General features: G+C 39.5%; 1 protein-coding gene across 1 annotated transcript; it reads right to left on the bottom strand.

Moving 5' to 3' along the window:
• Positions 1-3,062: 3,062 nt before the first annotated feature.
• On the bottom strand, positions 3,063-11,881 carry LOC137283282 (mitochondrial glycine transporter B-like). The gene is made up of 10 exons (XM_067814733.1): positions 11,469-11,881; positions 9,219-9,331; positions 8,678-8,759; positions 8,374-8,444; positions 7,469-7,574; positions 6,863-6,932; positions 6,593-6,691; positions 5,825-5,991; positions 5,163-5,255; positions 3,063-4,864 (listed from the first exon to the last, which is right to left on the bottom strand). The coding sequence occupies exons 1-10, from the start codon at positions 11,484-11,486 to the stop codon at positions 4,835-4,837; spliced, it is 849 nt and encodes a 282-aa protein (XP_067670834.1). The 5' UTR covers positions 11,487-11,881; the 3' UTR covers positions 3,063-4,834.
• Positions 11,882-24,499: the final 12,618 nt, after the last annotated feature.

Below are 24,499 nucleotides of genomic sequence, written 5' to 3'. Positions count from 1 at the left end.
CTGATTCATGTGCCTGGGTTCATAAATATTAATCGTGATATGAGATGTCTAATCACATATACATTGCAACACTTTGCACCTTCTAATCCCTGCAAACATGTCGTACAGCGTGCTGTATCGTAGAACGAGCTCTGACAAACGGAAACATGGAAATCGTGGAAACCTCAAAACGATGCTCTGAGGCGCTAGAAAACTTTGGCGGACTTGTACGAAATAAATATTTTATCGATCTCATTGTTCGTTAAAGAACTACACTGAAAAAACGCAAAAACACACATAACAGGTGTAACCAGTGATCCAGATGCATTGTGAATCATTTTATGACCTCATCAATCAGGGGCAGTTTGTAATTTGTTAGTTAAGGTATGCTATCTAAAATATAGAAATACGGTGTTATTACAGTTTAAAATTAAATTCTGTTTATAAATACCATTCTCTTATGAAACGGGAATTGGAATTCGGTGTAACCAGATTAATTTGTGGTGTCTATTTTCACTTTCACACGAGAAAATGCGGATCGGCTGAAAAGTGGGTCATTCTCTGAATAGCTTAATGAGACTCAGGTTTCGTAATGTGACTTTCAGAAAAGGTAGAAAATTTTCACGTTTAGAAAAGCTGACCTACATTGGGAATTATGTGGTTATCGTTACTATTTAAACCTATCTTGGTTCATTGTCTTACAACCCAATTGCGTTTTTTGCAGAGTTGCAGTTTTGTTGCTTTAAAAGCCAAGAAACTTTATTTGATGTCTTATGAACGATGTACGTGCGTTTGTTTACATAACGAGTATCACGGGTTCATTTAAGTGCATTTCGGACAATCTTGCGGGCTTGTTTTGGAGATAATATGCGCGCTTTCCAACATTTTAAGGAACTGTATTTATAAATCGCTAGGAGTTTCAAAACAACAGTATTACATCTACATATAACTAATCGAATTTAATCTTTAACATTTGGTTATTATTTCAAATCTCTGGGAAAATTTTAGTCTGACTTGTTTGGAGTCATTCATTATTTTTCTCAGCATGTTCATTGTATAGATCCATCAGAGGTATGGCGGCAGAGTTACACGAATGTTCAGTTTGTGAAATGTTTTAAAGCCATTTTTGAATATCTGCTTTGGTATTTATTGTACTTGATTTTGTATATTATTATTTGTATATTTAGCAAAGCAAATCCCATCTCTGATTCTTAAACTATAATCAGAAATATACATTTGTAATTATTAAGAGATTAACAACTGGTAATAATTATGTTAGAATGTCTGTTTAACAAATATATTCTTCTCTTTCTTTTAGTTGTGGCAAAGGGGTTTAATTCTTTAAAATAAATGAATAAAAATCCCAACAATATACGACTGTTTCGGTGATATTATGCACCAGTGGAATCAAACAGGATTAGAGTTATCGTTCTTGTTTAACGTAGTTCCGATGTTCATACGTCAATATGAAATCCTTCAAGAAGTGCACAAGTCGCTATTCGGCCTATCCCGAAATAGCACAAGTCGGTCACGAGTGGCAGGCGCGTTTGAGATGGAGAAGACATAGTGGCCACTGGAGTCATAGTCAATTGTCGCGTGTGCTCTTGGCAGGTGAAAGCAGGTTCCGTTTTTGCCTCTCCATGATGGTCAGCAGAGGACTTATCACCGCAGTGGAGTGCAATCACAGCACAGGCAAAGTGTAGCGCAAAATGGGTTGCCTGTGATCACAGATACAACTGTGGCCACGCATAACCAGTTTGGCGTTGGGTCTGTCATGGTTTGGGCAGGGATAGCTCCTACTGGACGTATTCCACTACTAGTGGTCGTGGTCCACGGTATTTTTACCGGGCAGTGTTATCGGGACGAGATTCTGCCTCTACAGCAATAGCATTCCTGCAAGTTATGCCGGGCTATTATGGTCGATCTTCTTTGAATTGTCACCGAACTCCTTAGGGCAGCAGGCTGTAGAGCGGATGGAGCTGTCAGCATGCTCGCCAGACCTCAACCCAATGGAGCATGCCTGAGATGGACTCAGTCGACGTGCGTATACACGTCCTCCAGCACCAGTGGATCTCCCAGGACCCCGCAGAGCTCTAGTAGAGGAATGGAATGCGATTCCTCAAGACTTTTTAAATAAACTTAATAAGGAGCATGAGAACAAGGTGCATCCGTGTCTTGGGCGTGAGAGGAAAGTACACAGTGATATATTGAGTGTCAGAGTGCTTCATGTTTGTCATTATGGTGCGGTTGGTCTATACAACTGATGTTTGCTAGTGCTGTTTGAACTTTTTGTCATTGTGTGTCGTGTTTGTCAGCACACTAAACATTATGACACTAAAAGTTCTATTATTTGTGAGAAACTTCTACACATGAGACATGTATCAGTTCGTCCTTATTAATGACGTCTAGTATACACGTATTTAACTGACCTGGCAGTTGTCCTGGGTGGCTACTGTCCTCGACCTAGATGAAGCAACTAGAAGATGCATGAGCAAATGTATAAATACAGAACAGTATCTCCACATGAGAAGCACACTATATCATACACTGGATTGCCAAGGGTATTTATTGTCCAACAAAATGAAAGTAACTGTAAAGAGTTATTGATGGGTCCTTAATAAATCATGGACTCCTGGTCTCCTCTGAACAGTAAACATTATACACTGAGTATATGACACAGAGAGAGGATCCTGCCTTCAGTATTTTTTGCACATATTTCAAGAACATTACCAAGGTCTATCCAGATTATTTACTACAGATCCTTATGATGAACTCAAAAGTACATTGAAACTGTAGCCTAGATTACGCCTGCCTGTTGATTGTCATTAATCAATGAATTGTCTGGTCCATACTCGATTATTTGCAGTTTGCCATCATTTACCTGGAATATTGTTCAGTGACATAGGCGTCATTAAACAAGCAATCCCTGCAGGCATAATATTGGTTTCTCCTATGGCACATGATCACCAGTAAATGCCAGTAGATAATCAGTTTTACTGATTTGATATCCCAGAGATGTTCAAGCATAAATGACCAACAAACACAGACAAATCCCATTCACAAAATAGTAAATACGTCTGAAATACATTCAAAATATGTTTATTGCATTCTCTCATAAATAACCTAAGTATGAGATAACAAGGTAAAAATCTATTTGATGATCCATGTAGCTTTCTTAAAGCCACTAAATGAAATCTTTGGAGTGAAGTAAACAGTTTCCAGTGATGAGCGTATTTTCTACTTAAACAACTAGGATATGCTTGTTGAATCAGAACCAGCAAATGCATGAGATAGGATCAGCACACTGAAATAAATATTTACCTGGTGTGTGAATTCAGTGAGATTCAACATGAACTAGGATTCTACAAATTTCATCTATAAGTCTAATTCATCACAAATTCCAAATAAACAATCACCAAGCATCATGTAAGTACAGGTTCAAACTATGTGAGATGTTACTCCGCAAACATATCAAATGTCAATGTACCATATAACAAAAACAATAAACATTGTTATGAAAAGAGTGTACAGACATCATCGTAATTAATGAACTGTACAAAAACAATGATGCAGCTGTTGCTACATAGAATCATTCTTAAAGGTTGTAACACGACAACAAGGTGGCATAAAACATGTGGGCAAGGTGGAAACCAGATTGTGTCCTCCTGACTCTCTCACATCACTGTATTTGATCTTGTATTATTGATGTTTGTCTCAGTATGAATGCTCAAACCCATTCACCTGCAGTTCATTGCTAGTCACCATAGACGTAAGATATTTCTGAGGAAAAGTGCTAATTTAAAAGCAACAAATATGATACATCCATTACTTATGAATATTGTGTATCCATAGGAATGACAGATACGGTTTTCAAATCATCTCTGTATTTATAAGGCTTAAGACAACTTTTCCAAATGTCAAAAGAGTAAATACACTTGTGCAGGAGGATTGTTTCCATCTGGAAGGTACTAACATCTTTACACATATACATAAACAAATTGATAAGCTCTCACAAAACATAACAAATACAGAAATGGAATAGTTCCAATGTTTTCCAGGCAGTCACTTGTACAAAGGGACAAGTTTTGCATATGCGTTGCGTACTCTACTCTTCATACGAGTTTGTGATATTCATTACAATATTTCTCCAACAGCCATTTGTTCAGCATACACAACAGACACTGTGCAGACAGACACTGTAACTGTTTAAGTTCAGCAGCGGTCACATGTACACATAAAGACAAACATACACTGTCCCTTACGTAGTTTCTCCAAAAATATCTATGTACATGGGTCTGCAGTTAGATTAAAGTTAGCACATACTTATCACAGAGAGATGGCATACTGTACAATGTTATTGTGTCACTGATCTTGAATCAACATCACCGGTAAAGACTGGTCCAGACAGTACATGAAAACTGCCATGCTAAGGAAGCCCTCATTTTCAGAAAGACAACATTGTATTCCACACATCATACCACTGGCGAAACAGTGTTCATCCTGATGAAGATAAATGCTGAGCAAAATGATTGCTGTCATAGGTTTGGTTCTTCACTAATGCATTTATCATCATGGTGCATTACTATGATGAACTCAACGTTGTTCATAAGCATCTGCTGCAAAGTGTTTATGATCCATGAATGTATTCTCCATTAAGAAGCATACATTTATCCATCACAATGCTTCCAAGAGCATTATAATGAATTTAAGGTCAATACTCCTATACATTTTGGTGCTGTTAGCTCAGTCACCATGAGAAAGAGATCCTATGTTTGAATTTCATAGGCATGAACAGTGTCAGTTGTGACATGAAATTCCAGCTGAGGATGAACTGATGACCAAAATGAACACAGTGCTACGTCTTGAGGGAAAAGTGTCTCATCGCCTGAAATAGCCAAGAAAATTCCTGGATTACAAGTGTACTTCAAACTGTTAGTCATCTGATAATTTCTACACAGAAAAGACAAACAGCATAACACAACATCAATTGCGTACAGGAAGTGTTTTATGCATCTTGCACTGACTAAATGCACCAATTCCGTTTTTTGCATACCGGTATGTTCAAGTTTGTTTTTCCAACCGTAATGCATTGAAAGCTCAGTTAAGCTGAACCAATATTCAGGGACAACACCTTTGTTTCGTAAGCATTTCAACACTCTTCATTGATTCACGGAGATACTCACCTCCTCATAAATGGTCCATGCCATGGCTGCCATAAGGGTTCGACGCAGTGTTCGTGGAATGATTCCTCGCCAAAACCCCACTAAACCATCCTTCTGTAAAATACATACATCTTTGTAACATGCAGATCCTCCATTACAAATCAACAGTCAGTCACATTAAATTAAACCTTGTCCCTTACAGACTGCAGATGGAAGCCAGATTATGGTTAGTTGCTGATACAGCCTTCTCATACATAGTTTTTGTTAGAAAGATCTGTCAGTTACATCCCATGTAAGAATATTTTTAAGAGAAATGTTATGCAGTCACACAGTACAACTTCCAAAGGGAGAGAGTGAGTATGGTTTTGTGCTGCTTTTAGCAATATGCCAGCAATATCACGGCGAGGGACACGAGAAATAGCCTTTACATATTGTACCCACGTGGGGAATCAAACGCAGTCCTTCAGCGGATGATTTAACTATTAGGCTACCCCACTTGTAAAGGGAATTAGCAAAGTGAACAATATTGTGACTGTAACCACTGCAAAGCTGTACCGATGTTCAAAGAGCAGTATATATCACACTTCATACCTGTTACTGATACATGCTGTATCCATGTATTCTAAACATATTTTGTTTCATGACTATTATTAGTGTTTTCAAGTTGTTTGTCTCCAACCCACCTGATAAACATGCAATGCACATGCTCTGATGTTGTCATACATGGCTGGGTTGAGCTGTGCATGTGTCTTGATGACGTCTGCTGGTTGAGTAACCACAGAGGCCATAGTTCCTGCCATTATGCCACACATGAAGTGGAAAAGTGGCAAAGACTTCTCTTGGAGCATGTCTGGAATGGAATGACAGACCTTGTTTTACCATGCATTGTTACTAAGATACATTCCACTGTCTATGAAATACCTGAGAATAATTACCCCATGTTTGCGACTTACACTACAGTGCCATATATTTCAAACGCCTTGCGAAAGTGATGTTCTACAGATTGGAAGCAACATGTCATGTGCTGCCACATAAATTACTTTGGTTTTCAGACCGCTTTGAATACTATTCAAATTATATTACAGCATGTAGAGCAAGTCTTCTGGGAAACCCACAATCATGGGTATGGTATGGACAAACCTACACACTTAATCCAGGCAGTCAGGAATTTTAAAATGCAAACATTGCTTTCTAGCTTGCTCAAGGGACAAAACCCTGCACAGGAAACTGAGCTACCTTTGACAGCTTTACCATTACTGCCTCCATGAAAGTTTGAAACAATACAAAAAGGAATCCCATGGTAAATTAAAGAACTTCTGAAGTTACTTGGCCATGACTTCTCCCGTAAATGAGTCCCTAGACCTTCAATACCTTGCACTTGGTAGCACTTTAAAACAAATATGTGCATGATTGCTCTATTGCACGCATGCATTCATTCTGTATGAACATACCCTCTGGCAGTGTCTTTTTAAGCTGGGTATAAAACATGAGGTAGAGAGAGGAGAATGGCACATCCCTCATCAGCGTAGGTCCCAAACCACAATATAAACCTGGAACCCGAAGAATTATTATCAGGAACATGCCAACGTACAACATAAAATACACTTTAAAAATACGGTCTACAAATGATTAAACTGAGATATTCCAGATACTTTTCCTTTACTTCATATTGATAAATTGAAATTAAGGATTGACAATTTGAGGAGTGAGAGTAAGAATACCTTTCAGTCCCTCTTTCTGATGAGTGATAACCAACGCCCTTGACATACTGGAGTACTGGAAGCTGCCACTCTATCAACAGAATCATAATACATTAAAAAAATTAGAGTACTTATGAACATAAAGGAATCTTACTTTATGATGGTGACTCCCTTACTTTCAAACTAGGCTTTTGGGTACTTATGTGCATAAAGCATTTGTTCATCATGCCGTAATCTTGGATTCAATTCCCCACGCAGGTACAATATGTGTGGAAGCCATTTCGGGTGTCCTTGGCCATGATATTGCTGGAATATTGCTAACAACAGCATAAACTAAACTCAATATTTTTAAACTTTCAACATGGTCTGAAAGATACCTAGACATGATTTGTAAATGAAAGGAGATCTTGTTAACCAAAAAGAAGTAACTCAAGAACTACTTATCATGATGGTGCTCCCATGGACATCCAGACAAAATTTTACATTGTCGAATACTGTCACTACAGTACACTCAAACTACAAGTAACTCATTAACTATCATAGTCCCTTCAACGTCAAGCAAACAAGGTTTCATTGCAGATCACTTTGGGAAAGTAGTATAATAATTTACTGGTTGCTCGTACTCACCTCATAACGAGTCTTGATGACAGTGAATGGAAGGACCGCCACTGCAGCAACAGAGCGCGCTGTTGCTCCTAGCAACAGTGACTCCATCGGATGGGGATCTGTAGTCCTGTTAACAAGCATAGTTATACACTAATCAGGGTAAGAAACTCACACACATTTCAGCCTGACCACACGGCTGGTTGGATATAATATTTGCCTGTCCTGACCAAAATTTACCTCCCGACAAAATATCTTCATATACTTGTCCAAATTTCAACCCTACCATTGGGCAGGTGAATTTGAGAATCTGGCAATCCATGTTGAAAAAAACCCATCCTGGCTGGTCGGGCAAGCAGGTATTTAGAACGCTGCACTAATATTTTCAACACTAGACAGGTTTCCACATTCCAAATCCCCTCTCTGCTGTTAACAAGACTACTGAACTATACCATTCTAAACACTTGGGTCATTTTACAGTAATACTAAAATGTTATTCTTAAAGGTACAATGTCACACACTTTTTACTATATTTTGACCAATACTTTTATATACTGGTTTAAAGCACTCACTTCAGCTTCTTTATGATGAAATAAAAGACTTATTGTCCCTTACTACTGAGACCAATAATTGAAACTTTGAGGCAAACAGCTTCTAAACAGATAACACTGCCATATTTTTAATGTCAACAATTGCTCCTTACATTGAGAACAGTCCCAAACAGTGTTATTGATGTTTTCCAATCTGGTTTCAATAATATGTTGCGTGAAGTAGGATATTTGTGAAGATCGTTCCAAGGGACATAACTCTGAGGGTTTTGCTTCAAACATTGTTCAGCTAGTAGAAGGTGTGAGAGTCGAACTACTGGAATGAGTAAGCATGTTATAGCACCACAAAGACAGCTATTGTTATAAAGGATGATCACATACCCGAAATTTGTTCTGAGCCAGTGCAGAGAAGCGAAGTAGATTCCCACACCAGGAACACATCGTGTGATTGACTGAAACAAATGATATGACATATTTACAAGATATATATGAAAGACAATCATGTTAATAAGTTATACGCAGCTAAAAGTTTATATAACTTAAATCATAAGTGTAACAACTATTTCACACAGTGCAAATTTTATAAAATCATTTGTTAATAATGACTAATAACTATCAAACCATAAAGCTGTCCTCTATGATTTTTCAACAATAACGTTTATTACAGTAAGCAATACTGACTTACTGGTACAACTCCTCTCCATAGTCCAACGAGGCGATCTTTCTCAATAACATGAGTCAAAACACTGACAATGCCTTGTGTTTTCCTATAAACAAACAAGATAATTAGAATCATGTCAACTTCTGAACTGTTTCATCAATACTTTAACATGTTTAACATACAATCAACTGGGATTCTGCTCTTGAAACTGAACATCATGGATAACAGGTCAACTGAGCATGTATAAGCACATCCGTTACAGAACCGGCAGATATCACCTGCATCCATGTACACAAAATTCCTTTTCAAACTATCTGACAGTCTACAAATAACAGCTGACAGGTAAATCTTGATGTTTTTTTCCCACAGATATAATCACAGTTTTCAACAACTGCAACAGGCATGGATGAAACAACAATGTCTGTACATTTAGTGTCAGCTGTTACAAAAATCAAACTTCTTCAAGAGGCATTTACAAGTGGGGGCAGTAAGGAAGGAAAACAATAACAATATGTGGATGAACAATTTCTTTATTAGTATATATTAAAGTGAGAGTTGTACTCACCCAAAGTTTATTGACAACTGTACTCTTGTTTTCACAAGATCTAAAGGTTGAAAAAGTAGCGTTGAACATGTTCCGCTTAAGGATCCAGCCACAAATGATTTCACTACTGGTGACTGGAATGTGAAAACAATGGTTATAATTACATGTGTCATCATGATACACATTACCATGCTATGCTCTTCTGTTTGTTTTTTCACACATCTTCAAACAAAGAAGTCAGTCATATTAGTTTGAAAAGATGTTAACAAAGAAAAATAACACAGCTGCATAGCTCATTCACTATAAAGGACAAGGCTGACAGTGAAAGTACAATACATTGGAGATTAACAATTAGCATTGTCTAGGTACTGGCAATCAAGTGATTCTAGATGTATGCAACCATGCATACAGCATAATTAGCCTGAGGATTTACTTGTTCTTGCAGACAAAGGCTGTCCCAAATCAGTTGCTATGACAATATGCCAAGGAGGTAAGTGTAAGAGTGTCAACTCAGTTAAGAGAATGTTGCTCCAAAGAAATACTTCAGTGCAACATGCTCATTGTATATATTGATATAATTGCCCATGATGATCAATATTATCTGGTCAATATCATAAGGAATAATCTGGGATAAGTAGCTTCCTTTAACTTACTCTTTGATGAGACCTACACAACAGATAAATACAACTTCAGTAAACAAAACTACAACTCCAGAAAATGAAAAGACAAAGAATTTGAGATAATCCATGGATGGCATTTGCTTGGTAGCATTGTAACACAGTCATTGCCATTTCAGTTTATTTACATAATTTAGGCATTTTTTGCTTTTGCTGCTAGTCTGTTCATGGCTGACTGTTTCACAACTCCCTATGTTCCAACTGTATAGTTTCAGTGAAATCTGTCATTACTAAAGGCCAGATGTATCAGCTCAGATCTACTAAACACTCTGAAGAAATCACAACTTATTAAATACAGTTATTTAAATGAAGCATGCTCAGGCACTATGTAACCTACATTCTAATTCTGTGATGCTGTATCTAACCCATGTAGGCCATGGGGGTCAAGCAGTCTGGACAACCTTGTTGGTTTCTAGCAACCTGATATATTTGGTTGTTAGTAATAGTTCTGAAAGGTCACTTAGGTGGGAGGTGTAAGTAATAACAATTTCTTCTGTTGGATCCTAAATTAGGATTGGCATTTGACCGATGACTATGTAGAAATTATTCCTTCTCATGTAAACATTTATTTCATGAAATTGTATATGACGTGGACTGGTTAACTAGCTGTAAATATTTTATGTTAATATCAGTCTGAATAAATAAAACACACATGCATGAGCATATGCCTTTTTCATTAATTTTAATGAACATTTTTAGACAGGAAAAAGAATAGAAATTGTTGATCAGTCCTTATAAAAATCACTCTTTAGAACTTAGTGAGTATGGTTTTACTTATAGTACTAATATTCCAACAATATCATGGCAAAGGACACCAAAAATGGCCTTTACACATTGTACCTATCCAGGGAATTGAACCCTGATCTTCAGTGTGACAAGCAAAATGCTTTAACCACTAGACATGCTACCCCTTAGAATTTCGAATTGGCCTGATGTTATAAAGAAAATATGAATATATTTAAACAGCTTTTTTGAACCAGCAGTGGATAGGTATGCATTTCTCCAAGTCTCCAGAACTGGGCTTGACTGAGCCTAGACAAATAATATAGCCAGGGAAACTGGCTTTGGCAGGGATTCAAATACAACTGGTGTGTAAATATCTGTTAGGAATGCCACAAATTGTTGCACATATCAACATTATGACATGCATGATGAACTGGGATGGGTGTAGTTCAGCAAGCTAAACGTCGTGTTCCTGCCAAGGCATACACCGATGTCGACGTCGACGTTTAGCTTGCTGAACTAGGATGGGTGAAAAAAAATAGGTGTCTGGACTGGCATTTAGATCAACAACACCAATCTTGACATCACCAATTAATCTGTTGATAATCATGGTTGAATCTGAACCTATGATCATAAATATATAATTTTTTGTTAACTTGTGCACTTCCGGGTTTCTTTCATTGAAAACATAATAATTTCACGTAATTTCTTCTTCAATTAAAATATCATTCTAGTGCATATATTTTACCTCACGAGATCTGTGCATCGCCCCAGTTTCAACAAATAGTACCATTTGTTGCATCACTTCCCTGCGTGACACAGACTAAGTGTAGACTCCACGTCAAGCGAGGTGAGGAAGTAGGATACTCACGGAAAAGGCTGCATCCATTCTTTGCCCAACACAGTCTTCAGGCAGTGGTGAGCCTCAATCCTGTACCTCTCGTTTGATCTTCAGACTTGAGATAGTTCTTACTCTGAAAGTCAAACGGTGTTTCAAAATGTCAATCACGGTGTAAGATGTTGCACCACAGTTTATATAACGGTATCGATATAGATGTCTGGATGTTCAATGACAAGGCCAGGCTTTCGGGTTTAGTGCCGCTGCCTGTAATGGCCAACACGAAAGCGTGTCACCCCCATGGTGCTGGTTAATAAATGAACTTCGCTGACTGCAGCCTCAACATTGATGGACCTTTCTCTACACCGATCATGCCGCATGTAAACAACTGTAATCAGTGCCTTCTTGGCACTCAACTATCGCGAGACCGATATCGTACTTACCTCGCCACTAATATTAGACGAATGAAGGCATCTGTTGCGACGATTAATTGTCACAATTTAGCTTAGTTGGTGGAGTTTAAGTAACTACATTATAGGGGGTTTGTTGGTGTTAATTTGTGCTAGTTCTGCTGATCCGTGACTAATACTGCTTTAAAAGGAGACAATAACGTTCCCCGCCAAGTGTCATGGAGAGCAATTGTGACTGTTCCGCCTCCTTTTCAACACCGTATAAACTCGCTGTACTATCCCACCACGCAACATTGTTATTGTACACTGTCTTACAAAATAAGCGTTTCTTGACTGTAGATAATAATACAACCGGTACACGTCAAACTAATTTAGCGATTCTTTATTTCTTGCTAGCATTTATCTATTTAACACCCTTTTCTGTATATTTCATATGTTAATCAAAATAAGGCAAACGAAACACGAACGCTTACTATCCGATCGTTACTTTAAAAGTTCTTCGCTTGATGAAGTGTAAATTTCGTTTTCATGATTTACATAACAGTCAACAGATCAGCGAATGTTATTTATTAAGATTATTCGTCAAGGTACTAGTATCAGCATTGCAACCCACCAGTCGAAACCAGTTCAAACCACAACAAACTCCACGTGGTAGGGATTCGACAGGTCGTCACCGCATTTCTGAAGGTCGTTTTAAGCCAATCAGAAAGTCGTAAATAGACACACCTATCATTTTTTTCGAACTGCGATGTTATAAACCCCCTGACCGAGATTTCTTTTCAGTTCAGTGAAATCATGGTGTTATTTGCATGTAACCAATTTTAAACTACAAATAGGGAGGTGACATTGTCGCGTTCACACAGCAACATGCATGCATGTGAGTAGGCTAGCTAGAGCTACAACTTAGTCGGGACTTAATATATCCGTGTTTGGTTTTACACATCGCTGGACCAATGAGAGTGAATGAGTTTAGTTTTACGCCACCTTTAGCAGTATTACAGCAATATGACTGAGGTGGACACCAGAAATGGGCTTCACACAATGTGCGCATGGGGAATCGAACGCCCGACGAGCGAACGCTTTCACCTTTAGGCTGCCCCATCGCCCTACTTATGAAAGACCATCCGGCTGTTTATGAAAGATGTACTACACAGAAACATCATACTAATAACGAGCCGGTTGTCCCAAGTCATATTTCTAAGACGTCTTTTTTTCTCTATGACAGGTCCCGGGGTAGAATAGGCCTTCAGCAAACCATATCAGTCATAAAAGGCGACTATGCTTGTCGTAAGAGGTGACTAACGGGATCGGGTGGTCAGGCTTGCTGACTTGGTTGACACATGTCATCGGTTCCCCATTGCGCAGATCGATGCTCATGTTGTTGGTCACTGGATTGTCTGGTCCAGACTCGATTATTTATAGACTGTCGCCATTTAGATGGAATAATGTTGAGTGCGGCGTAAAACTAAACTCACCCACACTCACTCTCTAGGAGACGTCACAGATAGCCATCTAGCTAACTATATATTCGGGGGACTAATATTGACGTTTAATAGCATCCATCGTGGTGAAGATTACCCTCAGCATCAATGCCCAAGGTGGACACTTCGCCACTTTATTTGTGGGATCCACCTTGTGTACCTGCTTATGACCCCACACTTGTTTTGTGGCTCATTTGCATATTCATATGCAATTTAACAGTCGTCATTAATAACTGCGTTAAAATATCTAATATGTTGTGTTTTGTTTTGAATTCAAGCCCATCAGTCCCTGCATTGTCCAGCTGATATTTTAGCGAAAAACATTAAAGAATTAGGCGTACAAAGCTGATGTGATCGATCACACTTGCAGATATATAGATACTTGACACTGTTGTCGTGAACTTGAACCACTCTCTGAGGTAACTATATACTCTCAAGGCGTGCCTTAAATTTAGGGCTTAAGTACAATATAGGACGAAGCCGAGTTAAGCTTATAGTTCTCCTGTAGAGCGCTAGGCTCTGTGACAACATTAATTTCGGTGATTAATACTACTCTCCTGCAGTATTTACCATTTAGGAGATAAACATCATGTTTTGGCCAATTTTCGGGTGATCTTGAGTATTTGAGGAACGGGAATTCATTTGGAACCCACGGCGTTACAAGTTATTTGCTCACAAGTTATCATTCACCGTGTTTATGGATAGTTTGTGTGGGATATTTGTATATATTTTATTTCTATTTTGGCTACAGTTTAACAAAAGATGAACCATCTATATCTGACGGACAAACATGTGACCTGTCATTTTCTCAGTCCTTGGAGCTGCGAGTATTCACGCATGCCGCTTGAGCTCGTTACAGCGACATCGGAGCGTAATGAACGTTACAATATGCAAGACATTTTATTATACACTGCAGTAGAGCCGATGTACGTGATGTCTCATAAAAAATCGTCTTTCAGCTACACTACGGATTAGTCTGTCTCACAGTCCGTGAACCACACTATTTTGCCTACTTCCAAGTAGTGCTAAAGCCTTAAATGAAGGCTAGATTTCCTCAGGTTCTGAATCTCGGTATGGTCTACCAGAAGCTCATTTTCAATTAAAATGGGTTTTTTTGTTACTATCAAAATTATATATATTCAGAAACTATATGCATTAGTGTAGCTACGGATCTGTAAAGACACATACATGTACGCAGTCTGAAAATCCTGCAATGGGTAATTACGATCAACGTACACGTTTTGGTTTCAGATCTTTGCATTCATATTTGTACGCAAGCAAAAAGCGTTGTTGATAGAGATGCTATATTTAGACCCGAACTTAACAAATAGAGTGGGCAGCTTATCTGTTCCTTTGATTATAGTACAGTTTACACGAAGTACTGTCATACCAGGCCCAGTTATATGTAAACATGCATGTAGATAAGGAGAAGATAATGTTGTAACATATTTGTCCGCACTTTTAACACAAACACTAAGACCAGTTTTCGCATTCCCCGGATCTCGGAACCTGTGAAGATCTAGGTTTGAATTGATCTTGCTTGTCGTGAGAGGCGATTTACAGGATTAACTTATCCCAATTGTGTGGAACAATGTTCATCACTGTTGATCACAGGACTGTTTGCACCAGACTCGATTATTAAGAGACCGCCGCCATATAGCTGGAATATTGCTGAGTGTGGCGTTAAACAACAAACCAAATAAGCAATCAGAGATTTCGGGTGCTTGTATTTATATGTTACAGATCCAAAGGCCGCTTTCTAGCACAGGCCCTCGTGGCCCCTGACTTGAGATGCTTCACAGTACAATATATAGAGACATATTGTACCGTGAAGCGTTCCAAGTCAGGGATCATGTCAAAATGTTTATATCTTTTTAAAAAAATCTTTAATCCTCGCAGTGATCTCATTACTCTGATACATGTATAGTTATTTACAAATATGCATATAGCTCCAGTTGTTAGCATGACGTTGGAAAACTATATATATCTTCCAGGTCTGACAACAACCTATATACATAATGTAGGTACTGTTTGTACACAGGTACACCATCAGCGCAACACGCAGTTAGCTAAGTGCATGAAAACAAGCAGTGTACAGCACGTGATTTGTCTGGCAAGCTGTAATTTAAGGAATCGACTCGATCGTACAGTGAGAGGATGTCGACCCACTCCTCACCACACTGTCTTCATGTGAGGGTTGGGGTGCATCTAAACACGTTCGTTCCGTAAATGTCATGCATGACGCAATATCACTTGTGCAATGAAATAGAGAGGCACGTGGCACCCAACACAGCTTCTCATCACAGTCTCATTACAACTTCTACATTACAGAACGTACCAAGAATGAGGCAGAGAGATGCCATTCTCAGTGCACGCAGGACACCTTGTAGATAACTAGAGCATACACTGTCCTAGTGACCGTGGTTACGACATAGAACGTTATCTGTCATGTCCCTTACACGTACCAACCGTGAGATAACATTGAGCCGTCACGCGTGAGAACAGTGAAGTGCTCAGATACAATTAATAGGGTCATGCAAGAAAAACTATTTGTCTTTCACTCTCTGTAGGCCTACACAACCTTCTCTATTCCTCCACACGTTCTTCCTCTTTTTCATGTTCCATGGTAATAAATAAGAATAATCATAAACTGATGTGTTAAAGGCGAAACCTGTGACGACATAATTACATTCTGACTTGTAACTTCCTGGAACCGTCGTATATTAAGACATAGTAACAATTAGACTACACACAACACTGCATGATCTTATTTTTTGGATTTATATTTTTCTAAACCGATAATAGGACCCCAGAGGTCCAAAGGCCAAATCATTATAGAATGACGAGAATTTTAGGAATATGTGTAATTGGATTTCTAGTATATACAACTTTGACCAGCTATCAAGCGCTTGATTTCATTCAAGAGAGACAACTCTGTAAATCCTTTTTCATTAATTTTTGAAGAGGTATGCCCACTTGTTTACTTGCTAGCAGACGACATTTTCAGTGATCCTCAGTATGGATGATTTAGGGAAGAGGAAGTTGATTTTAGAGTATTATAGCAAGGACATTGGATCACCTAAAGTGATTTCAAGTAGAACAGGCATTCCTTTGTCTACGTTTTATCGTGTTTTGAAAAAACATGCCAATGGGCATAGCATTGAGCACCAGGGAGGCGCAGGTAGGACCAGAAAATTGACTGATTGTGAAAGGAGGCGTCTTGGTATTTCTTGTTTCTAAAAACAAACGAAGGTGTTTATATGATTGATAGAAGAACCATGGTTGTCTGTAAGGAGACGCTTAGAACTGAGCTGCATGCGATGGGTAGGCAGAAAAGTCGATCATGAAACAAACGGAGCAAAGGTTGAACTGGTGCTTACAGCATAAACATTTTAACTGTGACTTTCTCAGATGAATGTTCCGCATGGCTGTTTCCTAATACACTGAAATTCTGGGCCAAATATGGGGTGTTTGAAGGGAATATGAAAAGTCAACAGTACACAGACTATTCGCGAGGGACATTTACTTGCATCTGCCCACGTGTTCTATGGGAAGTTTTTGGTTTTCCAGCAGGATAACGACCCAAAACATCGTTCTTTCACAGACCTGGTTTCGGACCCCAAATATGGCATCATTAGATCGGCCAAGCTATAGCCAATAGAAATTGTTTGGGGACTTATGGAGGAAAGTTTCAATGAGAACAATCTGATACATATTCCTGAAATGAAAGAAGAGCTGGTCCGATATTGGAAAAGCATGGACCTCAACTTGTTAACTTCTTTGGTAAGTAGTATGCCCCGCTGTATTGAAGCCTAGGTAAGTTGCTTCCCATGGTGCATTGATAAAATACTAAGTGTTCACCTGTCTTTGAATCTGGAGTTATGTTCTGCTAATAATCACATTTAATACGTGGGTATTGAGTGAATTAAAATTAAAAACTGAAGAAAAAAATTAAAAACCTTTAATTTCTCAATAATATCTGGTCATGCTATAAAACATTTAGAATACACTTTTGCATCAGTGCTGTAAGCGAATGAGTGAACGGATAAGGTTTTACGCCTATTCTAGCAATATTCTAGCAATATTCTGGCTATATTCTGGCAATATCGCGGCGTGGGACACCAGAAATGGGCTTAGCACAATGTGCCCGTCGCGAATCGAACCCGATTTTTCGTCGCGAACGCTTTACCCACAACTCAACGTCATTCGTCCCAAGTGAATGAGTGAGTGGCTTGATGTCGTTTGGAAAAGTATCCATGCACTGATAGTGAATTTTTAAAATGTTTACCACTTTGATACTAGACAGATACCCGAGATTCGAACCCTCCATCACAGGTGTCTATTGTGTCCAATGGACGTTACCCTGAAAAGCGAAGTACGGCGCCTTAGACGTTTGGGCTACCCGTGCTAACGTATAGTACCAACTGAATATACATGTATAACATAACAGGAATTCTGTACACATGATATGTTCCACGGTTGTTCCACTTGTTCTATCCATATGCATTCGTGACGGACATTCGAAATTACAGCCTAAGATGAAAGAATATTTTTCAGCCTTTCTCCATGAAAATAGTCACTCTGTTCTTAATCAATCTTTCAGTGCTAGATAGCCTCGGGGAAATCTTCCTAAAATATTTACGGAATGGAATGTCATCATTTATCTTAAATGGACATCTACTATTATGCTAGCTACTGAATGGATCGCATATTTTCTGTATTTGCTGCCAACATTTAACGTGAGACAGGTGAAGTCTACCCAAGCTCTGTCTGCATTAAAGTCGCCGGGAACCGAGACTTACGCTACATAACAAAGTCCAACATAGACCTCACACGAGTACAGGGTACGGAGCCTAGACATTAGAACGGTCACTCGTCTTGTCGAAGACCGGGTTTGATTCCCTACATGGGTACAATGTGTGAAGTCCACTGATGCCCCAGATATTGCTGGATTATTTCTAAAAGCGGTGTAAAACTAAACTCACTCACATGAGTTCGTGCAGACTCAAGAAGACCATTTGCGACAATACTTTGTTCGTGTCATTACTGAAACTATTTTACCAATTTCATCCCCAGTGGCGCGACATTAAACTTCCGGGAGTGTTTAACTCCTGTCTGTCAACATAGTATGTATGAATAGAGTACATATCCACCACTACATGATATCAATTCCAATAAAACAACTGGGTTAACTGATCGGTTTATTTGATAGCCATTATTTAAAATCCCCTTTTCTTTTGGATACAAAAATAACATTATCACTTAACAAAGGGTGACGGCTTGGTAACAAAGCGGGAAATTCTCATTATATCCAAAACATTTAGCACCAGATTCACGTTGGCACCTACATATATAACTTCTTTCAATTTTAGCAATATTCCAGCAATATCACAAGAACTGGGACACTCGAATTGGGCTTCACACATTGTACTCATGTGGGGAATCGAACCTGGGTCTTCGGCGTGACGAGCGAACGTTTTAACTACTAGGCCACTCCACCGCCCTGGTATTAACGATAAAGCTTGTTTCTGTTTCTTTGCTGATAAAGAAGAGTGATATTATGCTTCCACACTCACAATGGTGTGGGAAATGGACATTTGCTTTTATCAAAATTAATCTTCATGTATATCATTAAACACGTTTACAAACAATCCGAGAAATATAGGCCTATGTGAGAAAATATTTCTTAGTCTCATGTTAATCTATCCTCATTTGAAGACATGACACTACCTTTCCATATTTGGAGAAAACCACAACAAACTGCAAATAACAACAATTAAATCGATTTTGACGTAGACATAATGATGTAGGCTGCATAGGTTGAAGTTGTGTGTTAAACGACATTATGCAGCTAGACCGACTTTGCGATTGAACGATATGCCACAATTTTGCCATATTTGGACTTTAAATGTGCACCTATATATATTATCATATCACTGAACCTATAAGAAAAACAACCATACAATCGAATTTTCAGTAGTTAATACAAATAGAACCTTCACATGACAAGCTATTGTCATTATGTTGCGTTTCAGTTGTACATATAACACGATTGACAGATATGGCACCACCATCACCTTATTTGGAATATATCTAAATATGCATATCATATCATATCTATTTATGTCAAACCTATAAAACGTCAAAGTATTAACTTACCTAAACTGTCAAAATATAACAGGCATGTCCCAGACATGAGAAACGTTCAGTTCCCAGAGATAGAGCAGAGTATACCTTCCCCACCCAGGTATAACTTCCTCGACAATCCTTCCGCGCCGACATTCAAGTTCGATACAGCAGTGCCGAATGACAAGACGGTTGAGGGTGAGCGTCGGTCGTATATATAGGGCTCTGGCCTCTGTGACCGTTATCACACCTGACTGATCTCACGAACCTCAGCGATAATTTCAGAATGAACATTTGGAATTTTGTTAATAGTAATTTTCCAAGAGAATTGAATTTACAGTCTGTAATGCAAACCAGGATATATGGGTAGATCCAATATTACATTGATCTAGTATTATATGTGTTTCTTAACACGTGTTTTGTGTTCCGATATATAACCATGCACCACGCTGGATCACCAGCGAAGCTGGAGTGGGTTTAAACACGATTTTCACATAGAATACAAGTATCGAGACACCTGACTGTTCTCGAGACGTTTTACACTTTGCTTGAGTTCAAGAGCTCGAGTATGGGCAAAGAGTTGTGTTCGGGCGCATCTAAACTTCACATCGACAATCCCTGCTTCCAGATACATGTTCCGCTCTTGTACATTGACACAGATAGTACTACATGTGTCCTGAACATTGACACAAATAGCACTACATGTGTCCTGAACATTGACACAGATAGCACTACATGTGTCCTGAACATTGACACAGATAGCACTACATGTGTCCTGAACATTGACACAGATAGCACTACATGTGTCCTGAACATTGACACAGATAGTACTACATATGTCCTGAACATTGACACAGATAGTACTACATATGTCCTGAACATTGACACAGATAGTACTACATATGTCTTTTGCATTGACACAGGTGGTAGTACATGTGTCTTGTACATTGACACAGGTGGTAGTATATAGGTCTTCTACACTGACAGAGGTGGTAGTACATATGTCTTGTACACTGACACAGGTGGTACTACATAGTTCTTGTACATTGACACAGGTGGTAGTACATGGGTCTTGTACACTGACACAGGTGGTAGTACATGGGTCTTGTACACTGACACATATATGTGTCTTGTACATTGACACAGGTGGTAGTACATACGTCTTGTACACTGACACAGGTGGTAGTACATGGGTGTTGTACATTGACACAGGTGGTAGTACATGGGTGTTGTACATTGACACAGGTGGTAGTACATGGGTGTTGTACATTGACACAGGTGGTAGTACATAGGTCTTGTACACTGACACAGGTGGTAGTACATAGGTCTTGTACAATGACACAGGTGGTAGTACATGGGTGTTGTACATTGACACAGGTGGTAGTACATGGGTGTTGTACATTGACACAGGTGGTAGTACATGGGTGTTGTACATTGACACAGGTGGTAGTACATAGGTCTTGTACACTGACACAGGTGGTAGTACATAGCTCTTGTACATTGACACAGGTGGTAGTACATGGGTCTTGTACATTGACACAGGTGGTAGTACATGGGTGTTGTACATTGACACAGGTGGTAGTACATGGGTGTTGTACATTGACACAGGTGGTAGTACATAGGTATTGTACATTGACACAGGTGGTAGTACATAGGTCTTGTACATTGACACAGGTGGTAGTACATAGGTCTTGTACACTGACACAGGTGGTAGTACATGGGTGTTGTACATTGACACAGGTGGTAGTACATGGGTGTTGTACATTGACACAGGTGGTAGTACATAGGTCTTGTACATTGACACAGGTGGTAGTACATAGGTGTTGTACATTGACACAGGTGGTAGTATATAGGTCTTGTACATTGACACAGGTGGTAGTACATAGGTGTTGTACATTGACACAGGTGGTAGTACATAGGTCTTGTACATTGACACAGGTGGTAGTACATGGGTGTTGTACATTGACACAGGTGGTAGTACATAGGTCTTGTACACTGACACAGGTGGTAGTACATAGGTCTTGTACAATGACACAGGTGGTAGTACATGGGTGTTGTACATTGACACAGGTGGTAGTATATAGGTCTTGTACATTGACACAGGTGGTAGTACATAGGTCTTGTACATTGACACAGGTGGTAGTACATGGGTGTTGTACATTGACACAGGTGGTAGTATATAGGTCTTGTACATTGACACAGGTGGTAGTACATGGGTGTTGTACATTGACACAGGTGGCAGTACATAGGTCTTGTACATTGACACAGGTGGTAGTACATGGGTGTTGTACATTGACACAGGTGCTAGTACATAGGTCTTGTACATTGACACAGGTGGTAGTACATGGGTGTTGTACACTGACACAGGTGGTAGTACATAGGTCTTGTACATTGACACAGGTGGTAGTACATGGGTGTTGTACATTGACACAGGTGGTAGTATATAGGTCTTGTACATTGACACAGGTGGTAGTACATAGGTCTTGTACATTGACACAGGTGGTAGTACATGGGTGTTGTACATTGACACAGGTGGTAGTACAAGGGTCTTGTACATTGACACAGGTGGTAGTACATAGGTGTTGTACATTGACACAGGTGGTAGTACATAGGTCTTGTACATTGACACAGGTGGTAGTACATAGCTCTTGTACATTGACACAGGTGGTAGTACATGGGTGTTGTACATTGACACAGGTGGTAGTACATAGGTCTTGTACATTGACACAGGTGGTAGTACATAGGTCTTGTATGTTGACACAGGTGGTAGTTCATGGGTCTTGTACATTGACACAGGTGGTAGTACATGGGTGTTGTACATTGACACAGGTGGTAGTACATGGGTGTTGTACATTGACACAGGTGGTAGTACATAGGTATTGTACATTGACACAGGTGGTAGTACATAGGTCTTGTACATTGACACAGGTGGTAGTACATAGGTCTTGTACATTGACACAGGTGGTAGTACATAGGTGTTGTACATTGACACAGGTGGTAGTACATAGGTCTTGTACATTGACACAGGTGGCAGTACATAGGTGTTGTACATTGACACAGGTGGTAGTACATGGGTGTTGTACATTGACACAGGTGGTAGTACAAGGGTCTTGTACATTGACACAGGTGGTAGTACATAGGTCTTGTACATTGACACAGGTGGTAGTACATAGGTCTTGTACATTGACACAGGTGGTAGTACATGGGTGTTGTACATTGACACAGGTGGTAGTACATGGGTGTTGTACATTGACACAGGTGGTAGTACAAGGGTCTTGTACATTGACACAGGTGGTAGTACATAGGTCTTGTACATTGACACAGGTGGTAGTACATAGGTGTTGTACATTGACACAGGTGGTTGTACATAGGTCTTGTACATTGACACAGGTGGTAGTACATGGGTGTTGTACATTGACACAGGTGGTAGTACATAGGTCTTGTACATTGACACAGGATGTAGTAGATAGGTCTTGTACATTGACACAGGTGGTAGTACATAGGTCTTGTACATTGACACAGGTGGTAGTACATGGTTGTTGTACATTGACACAGGTGGTAGTACATAGGTCTTGTACATTGACACAGGTGGTAGTACATAGGTCTTGTACAATGACACAGGTGGTAGTACATGGGTGTTGTACATTGACACAGGTGGTAGTACAAGGGTCTTGTACATTGACACAGGTGGTAGTACATAGGTGTTGTACATTGACACAGGTGGTAGTACATAGGTCTTGTACACTGACACATATATGTGTCTTGTACACTGACACAGGTGGTAGTACATGGGTGTTGTACATTGACACAGGTGGTAGTACAAGGATCTTGTACATTGACACAGGTGGTAGTACATAGGCGTTGTACATTGACACAGGTGGTAGTACATAGGTCCTGTACACTGACACATATATGTGTCTTGTACACTGACACAGGTGGTAGTACATAGGTGTTGTACATTGACACAGGTGCTAGTACATGGGTGTTGTACATTGACACAGGTGGTAGTACATAGGTCTTGTACATTGACACAGGTGGTAGTACATAGGTCTTGTACATTGACACAGGTGGTAGTACATGGGTGTTGTACATTGACACAGGTGGTAGTACATGGGTGTTGTACATTGACACAGGTGGTAGTACAAGGGTCTTGTACATTGACACAGGTGGTAGTACATAGGTCTTGTACATTGACACAGGTGGTAGTACATAGGTGTTGTACATTGACACAGGTGGTTGTACATAGGTCTTGTACATTGACACAGGTGGTAGTACATGGGTGTTGTACATTGACACAGGTGGTAGTACATAGGTCTTGTACATTGACACAGGTGGTAGTAGATAGGTCTTGTACATTGACACAGGTGGTAGTACATAGGTCTTGTACACTGACACAGGTGGTAGTACATAGCTCTTGTACATTGACACAGGTGGTAGTACATGGGTCTTGTACATTGACACAGGTGGTAGTACATGGGTGTTGTACATTGACACAGGTGGTAGTACATGGGTGTTGTACATTGACACAGGTGGTAGTACATAGGTCTTGTACATTGACACAGGTGGTAGTACATAGGTCTTGTACATTGACACAGGTGGTAGTACATAGGTCCTGTACACTGACACAGGTGGTAGTACATGGGTGTTGTACATTGACACAGGTGGTAGTACATGGGTGTTGTACATTGACACAGGTGGTAGTACATAGGTCTTGTACATTGACACAGGTGGTAGTACATAGGTGTTGTACATTGACACAGGTGGTAGTATATAGGTCTTGTACATTGACACAGGTGGTAGTACATAGGTGTTGTACATTGACACAGGTGGTAGTACATAGGTCTTGTACATTGACACAGGTGGTAGTACATGGGTGTTGTACATTGACACAGGTGGTAGTACATAGGTCTTGTACATTGACACAGGTGGTAGTACATAGGTCTTGTACATTGACACAGGTGGTAGTACATGGGTGTTGTACATTGACACAGGTGGTAGTATATAGGTCTTGTACATTGACACAGGTGGTAGTACATGGGTGTTGTAC

The sequence above is a fragment of the Haliotis asinina genome, chromosome 5, assembly GCF_037392515.1.
Source record: "Haliotis asinina isolate JCU_RB_2024 chromosome 5, JCU_Hal_asi_v2, whole genome shotgun sequence".
In the NCBI taxonomy this organism is placed as follows: Eukaryota; Metazoa; Mollusca; class Gastropoda; order Lepetellida; family Haliotidae; genus Haliotis; species Haliotis asinina.
This window is presented reverse-complemented; position numbering and strand designations above follow the sequence as displayed.